Source organism: Ursus maritimus, unplaced genomic scaffold (assembly GCF_017311325.1).
Source record: "Ursus maritimus isolate PB19 unplaced genomic scaffold, ASM1731132v1 scaffold_15, whole genome shotgun sequence".
Taxonomy (NCBI): domain Eukaryota; kingdom Metazoa; phylum Chordata; class Mammalia; order Carnivora; family Ursidae; genus Ursus; species Ursus maritimus.
The window spans coordinates 57,679,856-57,694,772 of NW_024423897.1; the positions used below are offsets into that span (position 1 = coordinate 57,679,856).

The 14,917-nt window shown below is 42.6% G+C and overlaps 1 protein-coding gene across 1 annotated transcript in view; it reads right to left on the bottom strand.

Annotated features, from left to right (window-relative positions):
• The window catches only part of ADCY2 (adenylate cyclase 2), a 387,226-nt gene that overhangs the window by 108,760 nt on the left and 263,549 nt on the right, over window positions 1-14,917 (bottom strand). Inside the window, exons 5-7 of the mRNA XM_040630559.1 lie at window positions 14,036-14,184; window positions 7,724-7,835; window positions 3,089-3,216 (exon numbers count right to left, since the gene is read on the bottom strand). Coding sequence (XP_040486493.1) covers window positions 3,089-3,216; window positions 7,724-7,835; window positions 14,036-14,184 — 389 coding nt within the window. The remainder of the gene's footprint in view (window positions 1-3,088; window positions 3,217-7,723; window positions 7,836-14,035; window positions 14,185-14,917) is intronic.

Genomic DNA, 14,917 nt, shown 5'->3' on the forward strand with positions numbered 1-14,917 from the left:
TCCCAGAGTCCTGGGATCGAGCCCCACATCGGGCTCCTCCGCTGGGAGCCTGCTTCTTCCTCTCCCACTCCCCCTGCTGTGTTCCCTCTCTCGCTGGCTGTCTCTCTGTCACATAAATAAATAAACTCTTAAAATAAATAAATAAATAAAACCTTTGTGTCTTTTTTAGAAACATGGGTTCATCAAGGGGTCAAATGAACTGACTGACCACATGCTTTACTGCATTTGGATGCAACCCGATCTATAGAAAAATCCTGAAATCGTTGCTTAAAGCTTGTGACAACAGAAGGCACGTTTCCAGTTTAAGAGGAACCCTGATCACTGACGAAGTCAGGTCTGCATATCACCGCCTCGATTACAAACAGTTTACATTTTCATGACAGGGAAAAAAAAATCTCCCTGAGTCCTGGGACTATTCCAAACCGCAGCTGACGCGCTCCAGGCGGTGCCTTGGCTGACGACAACAAGGTGCGGGGCACGTGTGGAGGTCCGAACACGGGGGAGAAGTACAGCCCAGCGTTCCGGGATCCATGTTGCTGGTTCCTAGGAAAAACCTGAGGTAATGTGGCGAAATTCCAAGTCCAAGGTTACTCTATCTCTCCGCCACCTTCAAAAACTAGAATTCTCACACTCATCCTCATCTTATGGCTCAACACACGGGAATGGAAATACTTGCCCCCGTATGTTAGGAGAACAAAGAATTCCTGACATTTGCTGAGATGCCCTCTCTGTTCCTGCCCTTTATGGGAAGTGCAAGAAAACAACCCATTACTGATCACTTCGTCCAACGCATAGAAGCTGAACAGGTGATTTGTAACAGAGAGAGAATGTGCACGCCGTTGGTCAATGAGTGCAGAGCACAGAGACACACAACCATTGCCTGATCTTTAGTTATAAGCAAGAGTTCTGGAAAGTTTCCTCAAATCTAATGTTGCTGAGATTCTGCACACATGCGATATTACCTCTGCACGAGATATCACGGATGGATAAATAAAACGTGGTATACACGTACAACAGGGTATTAACTACTCCACCATTAAAAGGAATGAAGAACTGACACATTCCACAATGTGTAATGTAATGAAAACATTACACTATGTGAAATAAGCCAAACATTAACTAATACATATTGTGTGATCCCACGAATATGAATCATCTAGAAAAGGCAAATTTGCAAAGACAGAGAGTAGAAAAGGGGTTGCCAGGGGCTAGGAAGAGAGTGGAACGGGGAGTTCTTGCTTAATGAGTATGAAGTTTCTGTCTGGGATGATGACAAGGTCTTGGAAGTAGACCGTGGCGCAGGTTGTCCCCAATTTTAATGTACTCAATGCCACCGAATTGTCCATGTAAAAATGTTAAGGGGCAATAGTTACGTATTATTTTACCATGATAAAAAATATAACAGAAAAAAATGCCAGCGGGCAGAATGTAAGTATTCTTTCTCCTAAAAGCTCTTCAACGTGCTGGAATAATGTAAACACAACAGAACTGGGAAACAGCTGACTCAAAAGCAGAAATCAAACTTTAGCTATCCAATATATTATTGATGCACATAGTAATAAGTACATTAAAAAACCCTTCCTCCCGCTAGAACCCATTTCATAATGTGCTGGAAACCACACCGAGATTGCCTCCAGGGCCAGGTTACGAATTTGAGAAAGCCGATTAGTTTTACTGATTAGATTCACTTGCACTGTCTAGACCCAGGGTGTCGGAAATAGTTAATTACTTCTGAAACAAAGTAAAAATATCTTTCATGTCAGAGAAGACAAATGGGTTACTTTGGGGAAGAAGCAGGAGGGACAGGGTGATTCCCACACAATGTATTTCGTGTGGAAGCGGAGGCCACACTGACTAATCCTCCCATCTCTGTTCTCTCTTCAATTCCACTTAATTCACCTGCCTCGCAAGGCTGATCTGTCCACAGTGGTCCGTGGCCACGGGTGCTGACCGAGAGGATCTGGACCACTGAGAGCTCCCCTACTCACTGGAGGCAGTGTGGGCTTCATCGTTTATCTCTGGACAGCCCTGGCAAAGCCACCCACAAACCTTTTTAGTTCACTTCATCATGTGACCCACATAAATGACGGCTAAACATGTGACAGCTTGACTCGCTGCTTTCCCACCAAGAGCCCCATTTACTCTACACCGGAAACAATGAAATAAAGCATCAACGATATAATTCCCATCCTGTTTAGATCGATAATGTGTGCAGGATAGAGCAAACTCACTTGACTAAAATAGGCAACTAAAAAACCCAATACACTAAAATCTTTCAATCATATAATCAACAAACAAGAGCTTTTACCATTTATAAGAATATTCTGGCTTCTCCCACGGGCATTACTAAAGAAGTATATTATGGCACTGGTAACAAAAATTAATCTTGTACCTCTCACTTTTATCTGGTACTTGTCAACTGTAACACTATTCGACATAAGTATAGCTTCTCCAGAATTAAGATGAAAGAAACTATAAATACAGAAAACATACTCTATGTATATAAACTGAAACTAAATTTATAGAGCTGAGCATTTTTGACTCGATGCAATAATTTTGGAATTTTACATGAATTGCAATCTGGTGGTAAAAACTACCTTCTTCCTGATGACTTGAGTGTAGCCATATTGTTTGTCAGAAATTGTTTGTATGGAAGTGTTGAATTGCTATATTGTACATCTGAAACTAATATACTGTATGTTAACTAATTGGAATTTAAGTAAAAACTTAAAAAAAAAAGAAACCGTTTGTCAGATGGTAAGACAGACATTTTCCTTAAGATTGGAGAAGATATATAAATGAAAAAAAAATCACTTTGGAAACAACCTAAACTCTCCTTGCCCATAGATTTCTACCTCGGTCTTGCTGTAATCTAAGGCTAACCATAACAATACACTTGCAGAAGTCTTACTTTGGACTGAGTTACTCACACGCCAATAGCTGGGTCTCTGCACACTTAATATTTAAAGGTTCAATAATGTTTTTAATTCCAGTAGACAGAAAAACAGAAATAGCAGTGAGTGAGAATGAGAACTCAAGATTCTTAAACAGTTAAAAAGGATCCTACTAATAGTAGCCTTACACTTACTTTATGGCTTCACACATGTCCAGCCCCATTTTCACACAGTTCTTGGCATGGTTCGGGAGAGATATAGGAAGTCCGGACACACAGTAGTAGCAGTCTCCCAAAATTTTTATTCTCATGCATTCATTCTCCTGGAAGAAGAAATCACAGCATTCGGTTGCACTCAGCACTTAGACAATGGTTTAGATTTTCTGAATATCATCAAATGCTAGTTCCACTGATACCATCACAGTGACCTCGGGTTTGTGGGGACAGAAATGAGCACTGGTTGGGTTTCCCTTCATGACCCAACAAGAATGAACCACCCTCACCCACATGCCCATCGGCCAAAGCAGGAAGAATCAGGAAAAAGGGAAGGAAAGGAAAGCAGAGAGAATGTTCTGGAATGATTTACTTTTAACAGTAGCAGAGGAGTATAATGACAGGATCATTCTCTCCAGCCCAAACATCCCAAGCACTGAGATCTTCCACGCCGAACAGAATCTGCCAGGACAGTGAATGATGACCAGAACTCGACTGGACTTAGAATCCTATGTTATTCCCTACTATGCTCATGGTTTTCTTCATTTATTTTAAAGCTGAAGCAGATTCTTACCTGAGAACGTAGATTCTGATAAACATCTCCATAATACAATAAGCCACCATTCAACATTGCCAAGTAATTTAAAACTTAATTCTGACCTTAAGTTAAACTGTTTTAATAAGAAGTGGGACTCATTATTTTTCTTGGCTGGGTTGTTTTTATATTATGATATTGAGATTAGCTTCATTCATATGCATTAATCCTACAGGCATTTCTAACTTTTCTAGTTACTTTATAGACTTGTCACTAAGGAAAAAAAAGAAAAAGAAAGGCAAAAGAAAAAGAAGCAAAAAACCCCAAAGATGTGCCAAACACAGATCTTTTCCTTCTTAACACTGACGCAGGCTTACGTATAAACTGAACAGATCTGAAATAATAAAATGAACATAAGATTTTCTTGTTCTTAAATGCGTGTTAGGTTTGTTGAAGATTTGCATATTCTTTCCCTGTGTGATAGCGAGCGCACAGGCTAGGGCATATTTTCACCCTTATCTATGGTGCTGGAGACCGTGTGCTTAGTAACTCCGGATTAAAAATCTTAGCAGTAATAAAAAGGCAAACAATGACATACTAATAGGTCTTCTGTCCCATACTTCCTACATGGATATTCTGAACCTAGAACACACTGAGATTAACAAAAGTGAATTCTTGACAAACTTATCAAAGATCAGTTGACCATAGACACATATGCATGGGTTTATTTCTGGGCCCTTGGTTCTGTTCCATTGGTCTGTGTGTCTGTTTTTAATGCCAGGATCATACTGTTTTGATTCTGCAGCTTCGTAATTCATTTTGAAATCAGGAATTGTGATGCCTCCAGCTTTGTTCCTCTTGCTTAAAATTGCTTTGGCTCCTTGGGGTCTCTGTTTTTTCTGTTTCTGTAAAAGATGCCACTGAGATTTTGATAGAAACTGCATTGACTCTGTAGATGCTTTGGGTATTATGGACATTTTAGCAATATTAGTTCTTCCAACCCATGAACATGGGATGTCTTTCTATTTCTTTGTGTCTTTTTAGATTTCTTTCATCCATGTTTTACAGTTTTCAGTGTATAAGTCATCCACCTACTTGGTTAAGTTTATTCCTAAGTATTTTATTCTTTTTCATGCTAACACAAATAGGATTGTTTTCTTGATTTCCTTCTCAGATACTTCACTACTAGTATAAAGAAATGCAACTGGTTCTTGTACATTGATTTTGTATCCTATAACTTTACTGAATTCATCATTAGTTCTTTTTTTTTTAAATATTTATTTGAGAGAGAGAGAGAGAGCATGTGCATGCGAGTGGAGGGAGGAGCAGTGGGAGATGGAGAAGGAAAGAAGTGGGCTCCCAGCTGAGTGCAGAGTGAGGGCTCAATCTCATGACCCTGACATCGTGACCTGAGCTGAAATCAAGAGTCAACACCCAACTAACTGAGCCATGCAGGTACCCCCACTCCACCCCCACAACCTCGGTCAATTAGTTCCAACATATTTTGTGTACATTTTAGGGTTTTCTACATACAAGGTCATATAATCTGCAAATAGAGATAATTTTACTTCTTTTCTGATTTGGATGACTTTCATTTCTTTTTCTTGCTACTTGCTCTGGCTAGGACTTCCAGGATTATGTTGAACAGAAGTGGTGGGAGCAGGCATCATTGCCATGTTCCCATTCTTAGGGGAAAGCTGTCAGTTTTCCTCTATCAAGTATAACGTTAGCAATGGGCTTTTCATATATGGCTTTTTTATGCTGAGGTAAGTTTCTTCTGTATATTATCAGTTAAGAGTTTTTATCATGAAAGGGTGTTTTAATTTTATCAAATGCCTTCTCTGCATCTACTGATCATGTAATTTCTAGCCTTCATTCTGTTAATGTGGTCTATCATGTTGATTGACTTGTGTGTTGAACCATCCTTGCATCCCAGAAATAAATCCCAGTTGGTCATTGTTTACGGGCCTTTAAACATGCTGTTGAACTTGGTTTGCTAAGTGAAATAAGCCTGACTTTATCAGGACATCCAGAGGATAGACACGGCATGATCTCACTTATATGAGAAATCTACAACAGTCAAATTCACCGAAGCAGAGAGTAGACTGGTGGTTGCCAGGCCTAAAGGAGGGGGAAAATGGGGGGTATGGGTCAGAGGGCACACCGTTTTAGTTATGTAGGATGAGCAAGTCCTAGGGATCTACTGTATAGCATGGTATCTATAGGTAACAATACTGTATTGTATACTTCAGAATGTGCTAAGAAGGTAGAGCTTAAATTAAGTGTTTTAATCACACCATCATCATCAATAATAAAGAGGGCAAGAGGACACTTGTATATGGATATGTTTATGGCACAGATTGTGGTGATGGTTTCCCAGGCGTATGCTTATCCTCAAACTCATTACATTTTATATATTAAATATGTACAGTTTTTCAAATGTCAATTATACCTCAATAAAGTATTTAAAAGGTTTAAAACTAAGTGTACGATTTTGAGTTCCTTAGCTCAGCTATGTGCTTTATGTAAAATTTACTCAATTGGCCGAGCTATCTGTTTGCTTATGATGCTGTCCACCTCCATGTTATTTAAACACGAGGCATGAACTGGTTCCCAAAACATGCTCCCTCTGTGACTAACGATGAATGGACCAAGCCATCCTAGGCTATACTCTGATACTGTCTGGATATTCCCTTGTTCAAACTATCAGAGAATAACGGACGGTCACCTAAGTGTTTCTGTTATGAGTAATGAATTTTGTCTTCCCCAAATTCATATATTCAAGTCCTAACACCTGGTGTGTGTGAACTTGACCTCACTGCAGATATAATTAGTTAAGATGAGGTCATACAGGAGTAGAGAGGGTCACCAATCCAATATGACTAGTGTCTTTATAAAGGGGACATTCAGACACTGAGACTTGCACAGAGGGAGAATGCCACGTCAATCCTGGAGCTATGCTGTCACCCACCAAGACAGGGCTGTTTCCTCCTGATGTGACAAAAGTGACCTTTTATTAATTCAAACTTTTAAGCCATTATTTAAATTTTAAATCATTTTTTTCTAAAAATGAGCACCCAAAAAACTCAACCTCTTCCTTTGGTTTGGTAAAAGGAAGAAAGCAGTACTATACTCTAACTGCTGTTTCAAAATCCCCAGTGAGATCCATCATGGTCAGGCAGGCAACAGAAGGCACCTCTCGGGGAGCCTGACCCAGGAGTGACCCTGTGAACATCCGCAAGTCACATTTATTTCTAGGAGGCTTGCCTAGAATGTTCTGTATGGTTTAAAAGTGAGATGAATCTTGCCATGAACTAAATTTGGGACCAACTTCCATACATAAATAATTCATTTTAATAAGCATAATGAAGTATTTCTTGCTGGAAATAATTCAAAGGAAGAATGAGCCTGACCGGCAATGCTTTAGGAGGTGGAAGTGAAGAGCTGGCAAGGAAGGAAATAATTTTTATCACTATTCCCACTGGTAACCCTCATGGTTCCAGTAAATATGCAAGTTCTAGTATGGTTTTAGATTGCCTGTCACCATTTCCTCTCCATGAGCATATGAACAGCAAATACGGAACTCATATTTCTGCTCAAGTGGCACAAGGGTCAGTGGATATCAATGAAACAACAGTAAATAAAGGGCTTAAGTGGGAACCATGCACCCTATTTTAGGGGTTCTTCCAGGGTGCTGAATACATGAATAGTTACGACTGGATGAGAGGCAATCATGTTTCCAGCTCCTGAAATGAAAATGCCTAGAAAGAGGAACTTAGAACAGCGTCATGCAGAGGGATGTGCTTCTTAAACTCACCATCTTGAGTCTATTTACTATATGCGCACTGAGCTCTCTATAAGCAGAAGTTTTAAAAATAGATGCAAACATGTGCTAATTATATGCTACAACATTTCTCATCCCAGAGAAATGAGGCTCATCACAGCCCAATGGCAAATAAACCCTAAACACCAGTCCTAAACGGTGCTTGATGAAAAAACACAAAGAATTGATAAGGGACCAGAGAAAAAGTAAGCCAAGATTTTATAAATCCTCAAAGTAGAAGGGACTCACTAATACTCACCTTTGCAATTTGGTCGAACTTTCCAAAGAGCTCGTTCAGCATGTGGACCAGTTCTCCTGGGGAGCAGTCACTGGCCAGCCGGGTGAAGCCAACAATATCAGCATACAGGATGCTGTGGGAGCAAAGGGGTCAGTGTTTGTAAGCTTGTATCTGTTAAGAAGGAATGATACTTTTTTCCCTTCAAAGAGGATATAGTTTTTTACATTTATATTTGTATTTTACAAGAAAAATGTCATCTCCCTGGATAGGAAATACATAAACATTTTGCCAAAATTTCCCATTAAAAATGTTTTTTGTTTGATGCGAGTTTTTATAATTAAAATGGGAGAAGAAAAAAATCACATGATGCACCCCGTCCATTCTAGTCCATTCTAACTGATCACCTTTATTCCCTCACGGCCAGTCCTCCCCACCCTCCCTGGTTTATGCGGTGTTCATCCTGAGAGTTCACCACACTGGCTTAATTCAGATATCAATGGACCACACTTCTATCTGCACCGTTATGTGCATTTGCATTATAAGAATTCCTAAAGTAGACGAAGCAAACTAAAAGAAGCAAATTGTGTTTTTACTGATTCGAAGAAAGAATAACAATCTTCTTAAAAGAAAGAGTACTTAACAAAATGTCTTGAATGACTTACTCCTTGCCAGGATGAAGCAGACACGGTCCATCTCCCTGCAGCTCAGAGGGTAGTTGGGGGGAGGCATTAAACAAATAAGGAAGGACACTAGCAACGTCCAATCACAATAATAATAAGTGTGTGTGTGTGGCGGGGGGATCAGCTGGTGAGGAGTCCGGGAAAGCTTCCCTCCGTGGGACGTACACGCTAGTGGGGCGGACGTCAGATTTCTCAGAGCTGTGTCTGTGTTTCGTTAACCTTCAAGGGTCAGGATAGGGAAACAGCACAAGGATGTGCATTATCGCTTGTCCATACGACAACACGCTTCTGATTTGCATAAAGGCCTCACAAAGAAGCCTGAAAGTCCCGTTGGCAGTTGGAGATTCAGATAATAGGGTTTAAGAGGTACCGGGAAACAAAACTGACTGTCACTTCACACCCATCAGGATGGCTATTATCAAACAAACGGGAAGTAACAGGTGTTGTCAAGGGTGTGGAGAAATTGGAACCCTTGCGCATTACTGGTGGGAATGGAAAATGGTGCAGCCACTCTAGCAAACAGTATGGTGGTTCTTCAATAAATGACACAGATGACCAGTCGACTGACCAAGTTCCATGCTGGGGATACACCCCAAAGAACAGGAAGCAGGGGTTCCAAGCGAAATTTGTACATCCAAGCTCATGGCAGCATTATTCACAGTAGTAGAAGGTAGAAACAACCCAAACATCCACTAACAGGTGGATGGATAAAGAAATATAGTATATCCATACAATGAAATATTATTCAGTCTTTAAAAGAAATGGAATCTGACACATGATGCAATATGGATGAACCCTGAAGACAAGATTCTGAGTGAAATAAGCCAGATACAAGAGGACAAATACTGTATGATTCCACTTACATGGGATACTTAGAGTAGTCAAACCATACAGACAGGAACTAGAAAGGTGTGTGCCAGAGGCGGGGGTGGAGGAGGGAAGCTGCTGCTGAATGGGTACTGAGCTCCAGTCTGGGATGAAGAAAAAGTTCTGGAGACAGATGGTGGTGACGGTTGCAGAACAATGGGAAGGGGCCTGAGGCCACTGCACTGTGCAATTGAAAATGGTTAAAGTGTATTATGTTATGTGTATTTTGCCACAATAAAAAAAGTAATGTGGCACCGGCCAGCCTGATCTGAGGCAGAAAACAGCTGGATCTCTGCTGTTGGCCACACTCCATTCACAGTGCCAAGCACAAGGCTGTGGCTTCACCTTGGAGGAAAGACTTGTTCCTCTGCTGATGACAAAAGCTGGGGGAGAACACTCTGGTCCAAGAAAATCAGGGCTGCCGGGGCTTTCACACTCTCCACTTTGTTCAGATGGTACCATCAAACCTTCCCTACTCCCCCCATGGTACCCTGTAGTAGCAGGGATCACAGATGCTGAGACTGGTCCAAGAGGAAAAAGCTGAGAGAGTGTCTGATCCAAGGCAGTGTTGGGAGGGAGAATGTGCAGATGGGCGGCTGAACCCACTTCCTTCTTGTCGACAACATCCACCGTGCTTCCTGTGGTCCAACCTTGTAGTGGGTGAAGGCACCCCCAGATAGGCCAGCTGTAAATGGCTTACGATGGTCCAAAAGTTACTTTGGCAGCCAGGAGATTCAAAATGTAAACAGGTAGTTGCGGTGCCATGTGCAAAGGGTTATAGGAAAGGAAGCAGGGTACTCTGTGGGATCACTCGGGTACCTGACCTAGATCTGACCAGATGGCCACCTCAGAAAGATCGCTCTGGCCACAGCAACCTGGGAGGCACGCAGGTCAGTTAGAATCATAGCCCCTTCATCCAGAAGGGCCCTGGGGAAGGTATCGTCAGGCAAAATGGAGAGAACGGGACAGATACGGGAGAAATGTAGTAAGGATGAACCAAGTGTGATTAGTGATCAGACATGGTGGGCAAGGTGTCTAGGAGAGGGAGCCATCAAGGATGAAGACCCAGTTTCTGGTTGAGAAGGGGGCTCAAACCTAGCTCTGAACAAATCAAAACGAGCTTGTAGGGGGAGATGACCAGTTCAGCTCTGGTCGTGTTGAGTCTGATGGTGGTGTTGGCGGAGCGTCCGAGAAGAAGATACACATTAGGTGAATGTGGAAAGCTATGGTTCAGTTCTGCATTTTTTTTTTTTTAAGATTTAGTTATTAGAGAGAGAGAGAGTGAGTGCAAAGAAGGGGCAGACGGGAGGGGCAGAAGGAGAGGGACATAAAGAATCTCAAGCAGACTCCACATCCAGCAAAGAGCCCGATGCGAGGCTCGATCCCATGACCCATGAGATCACGACCTGAACTGAAATCAAGAGTTGGATGCTCAACCGACTGAGCCCCCCAGTCGCCCCAGCTGAGGTCTGCACCTCACCATCACGCAGATGGTAATCAGAGTCCTGAGTGAGAAGTGGAGGGAATAGAGAGGAGCTAGGAGAGAGCTCTGAGAACACTCACTTACAGAGAGGCTACATTTAGGGAAGAGAAAATGGCAAAGGACATGGTAAGAAGAGAAAAGGAGTATGATGTCATGGAGTCCATGGCCTGGGAGAATTCTTTAAGTGGGAGGGCAAGGTCAACTGGCCAACCATACTGAGCCGTCAGAGACTAGGATGCAGAGACTAACTCACACTCAGATCCGGGAGCAAGACGGTGGCGAACTGAGCGAGCATGAGTTCTGTGACGTGGTGGGGGTGGATGGCAGAGGCTGAGGATTTGAGGAGGGAGAGAGAACAGGAAATACGTCAGAGTGAGGAACAACCTTTCTAGAATCTTGGCTGTGAAAGGGAGAAAGGGCCACTTTCAGAATTGGATGGTGGCGTTGGATTACGGGACCTGGGCTCCTTTGCAAAGCTGGGATGGGTTTGTGAACGCCTCAGCCCTACTGGCAGGATGCAGAGCAAGATGCTGAAGATTCGGAAAGCAGCTGAGAGCTGCTGCCCTTCCATCTAGGAACTCCTCTTTTCCTCCTCATGATTATTCACATCATTATCATCCTCAGAAAGTAAACAGCTAGGATTTGTTAGTAACAAAGAAAAAACATTTTTTTCGAATGAACGGCCAAAGCAAAACTAAAAGTTAACAGATCTTTACTGTCTACAAACCTAATAATTCTCATAAGAAACCCTCTCGAAATCTCACAGGTATTGACTAGACTTCTCCACGATATCCATTTACTTTGTCTGCTTCTGTGCTTCTGCTTATCCTGCCCAGGATGAAAAAGTCACGTTTTCCTATTTCTAGCAAAAATAATTGGTACGCCATGAGATTTTGGTATGCTTTTACATTTTTAAGTTTACGTATTTAAGTTACTTTAGTGTCCCAACTATACTTGTGAATTTAAATTTCATTTGACACCGCAAACATATTCTAGACGATCTCTGAAGGCACTTGAAGCTGCTTCTCTAATCCTTCGCCTTGACAGTATGGTAGTCAGCTTCCAAGATGGCCCCAGAGAAATGCTCACCTCCTGGGACTTACTCTCTTGTACTGTCCACCCTCCACTGGTTCAGGTTAATCTGTGTCACCAAGAGGATGCTACAGGAATCACAGAGATGACTTTGCAAGCCTGGATCATAAAAGAACTGCAGCTTCCCCCTGGCTCTGTCTTGGGTCCCTTGCTCTGGGGAAGCAAGCTTCCGTGTTGTGAGGACACTCGAGCCACCCGTGATGACAACCTGAGACCTCCAGCCAAGAGTCGGGACTCCTGCAAACCATGCGAGGAGCCGCCTCGAAGGCAGGTCCACCAGCAGCCCGACGGACACCAGGCCTGAATCCACATCAAAGACCGTAAGCCAGAAGCAGCAGGCAAAGCTGCATCTCCATGAGATGACGCTTACTGTTGTCTGAAGCCACAAGGTTTTGGGGTCCTCTGTTCCACAGAAACTGGTAGCAAATACAGGCAGCACGGGGAGCCTTCATCACCTGCCTGAGGTTGGTGGTATTATCAGTCGTTTTTATAGGGCTCTTTGTTCCCAGATTATTTCACAGAGACTCAAAGATACTCGCGGACCCTGTTTAGAACAGGCTGCATTTATCTTTACATGTGTCAAATACTGCGTGTGTGACTTAAAACTCTTTCCTCAGATAGGAGGGATATTGCTGATTTTCAGACAGCTAAGGCCGGAAAGGGCAATTTCTAGTATAATACACCTTGTCGGATACCATGAGAATGTTTCTTCTTTAATTCTTTAGGTGACATGCTTAAAAATCTGAAGGCAGGCCAGTGTTTTAAATAATCTGACTCCTTAACAGGTGCGAAAGTTCTTGAAATACATTTTTTTTAATCCCTCAAAATGGTAGGGACTTAAAAAAATTTTTTTTTAACCCTGATTCTTCATTTATCCACTGCTTCCTTAGTTCTCACGGATATACAGCATTTTTCTATTATTGCTTTCCCGATTTGCATTTCTCATTATAGATTTAGCTCTGTGTATGCTTGGGCCATATGTATCACTAGCTCTACACATCTTTCCCAAAATCTGGGGTCAAAATGAGATGTGTGTCAGCAATGTAGTTAAACTGCAGTTAAATTGTAGTGGCAAAATGTAGTCAAATTTGTTTCTTATTAATAAACTTAAAAAATCCTTGACTTGCAGCAACCAGACTGGAAGCTAGGGTCATACACTGGAAAGGATCTGGGCTTGAAAGCAAAAGGCCCAGTAGTCAATGCTCAGCAAATTGTAGTTGTGTTTGTGGTTGTTGTTCCTGAACTATTGAAGAGGGTGGGTAATAACATCAAGGCGGAATGAATGAGGCCAGATGCATGAGTTACTTATCGAGAGAACCTGGCAAGAATAAAAAGCACTACTGCAATACAGTTGAATGGATGTAAGGAAAACCCCCAAAGAAGTGGTATGAGGCCTGGGTGGGCCTGGAGAACAGTGAGGGACCAGGCACCCAGGTCTCGAGGGGCCGCGTTCTGCTGCAGCTGGAAGACGGGGAGCATGGGAAGAAATGCCCCCCATGCTGAAGTGAGGGCTCACACGGCTCCCCTCTGGAGCTAGGGGAGAAGGAGACCCCACATGGTTCTCCTTCCAGATCTCAATCCCATGCTGATAACATGTTAGTTTTCCACATATTGTGATTCCAGGAATGGCTCCCTGGGAAGCAGGTGGGCCTACGGCAGACTTGGAAAGCAGGAACTTGCACTATTTATTAATTAAGGTGCACATCAGTCCCCTGTGATATTGGTCACTGGTTGGCCACACTCCAGAAACCCATCATTCCTGATGGACAGGAAGTGCTTGCTTCAGTGAGACCCTGGCCCTGCCAAGCTCCTCTTGAGGAATCAGGTCTCGCATTAAGAGCCCACCGGCCCCCTCCTTCAGTCTTACTACGAAGCCGAGAGTCCTGGGCTCTAGGGATGCCAAGAAACCTGACCATGGTGCTCCCAGAATTATGGACCCCACTGACCACCTCTCTCTCCTCTGTGATGGAAGGTCAGCCATAGAAAGCAGGGCCACGTTGGACAACAGAGTCCAGTAAAGTGAAGAAGATTCTACTTCCTTATCTGCCTGTGAAGGCCCCGGGAGGCAGCAAGAGGGGAGCGGAGTGGGGACTACGTTCACAGTTCCAGAGGAGATAGGGTTTTGTGGGGTGTGAGCTCTCAGGTACAAATGTCCCCAGGCTGGCGAGCGGCCCCCCAGCCTTGCCGAGGAACGAGAACAGGGCGGCGTACCTCACGTTGGTATGGCGCTTGACGTACAGGTTGTGGAAGTTGTTTGTGTTTTCCATTTGGCCGGCTCTGGGGCCCTGCAGCCTCCGGATGATCTCGGCTTTCATTTCCATGGCTATGTGAGCCGGCAGCAGGGAGAGCAGAAGCCGCTCCTGGAACGGGGTGTGGGAGGGAGACCAAGACATTGCAAATCATTACGGTAACATCCAAGTCATCTCTGAAAGCATCACAGATCTGCGGCAGGGCCAAGACGAGGGCTCTTGCCAACAAGTTAAAATGTGGAGTGTTGAAAGACATGCTGAAAAAATTCAAAATTTCTAAGGTCAGCATGTGTTACATTATTTATTATTTATGGAGTTCTAAGTATGTGCTCTTCAGAGTGGAGAATAAAGGAAGGTAAATTATTCCCCCCAAGGATACTATTTATCTACTCTGATTTTAAAGTAGTAAAGCAGAAATGATATAAAAATGCCGGAAACCTATGGTCAGTCTAAGATAGAAAACACTCATTGTTGTCTGTCTGTTCTTTTGAGAGATAAAGTACAAGCTTTATTGCATTTCAGAAAGTCAACAAATATTCCGCACTTCCTAAATAAGATAGTCAAATATTTTCTAATATTTCATTTCCTCTGTGATGACCACCCAATCCCCTTTAGTGATTCTAAACTATTACCAAGATGGAGTCAGAAATAGCATCTGTAAAATGTCCTGTATAACAGACTACAGGTGGAACACATAGAAATGACAAATTATGAGCTTTTCTTGTATTTTTGGTCTTTAAATACAGGAAACAGTAGAATGTAATATTATGCTTATTTTAATATCTGCTTATTTTAGTTAGACTGACATTTGCAATATATATATATATATATATATATTTTTTTT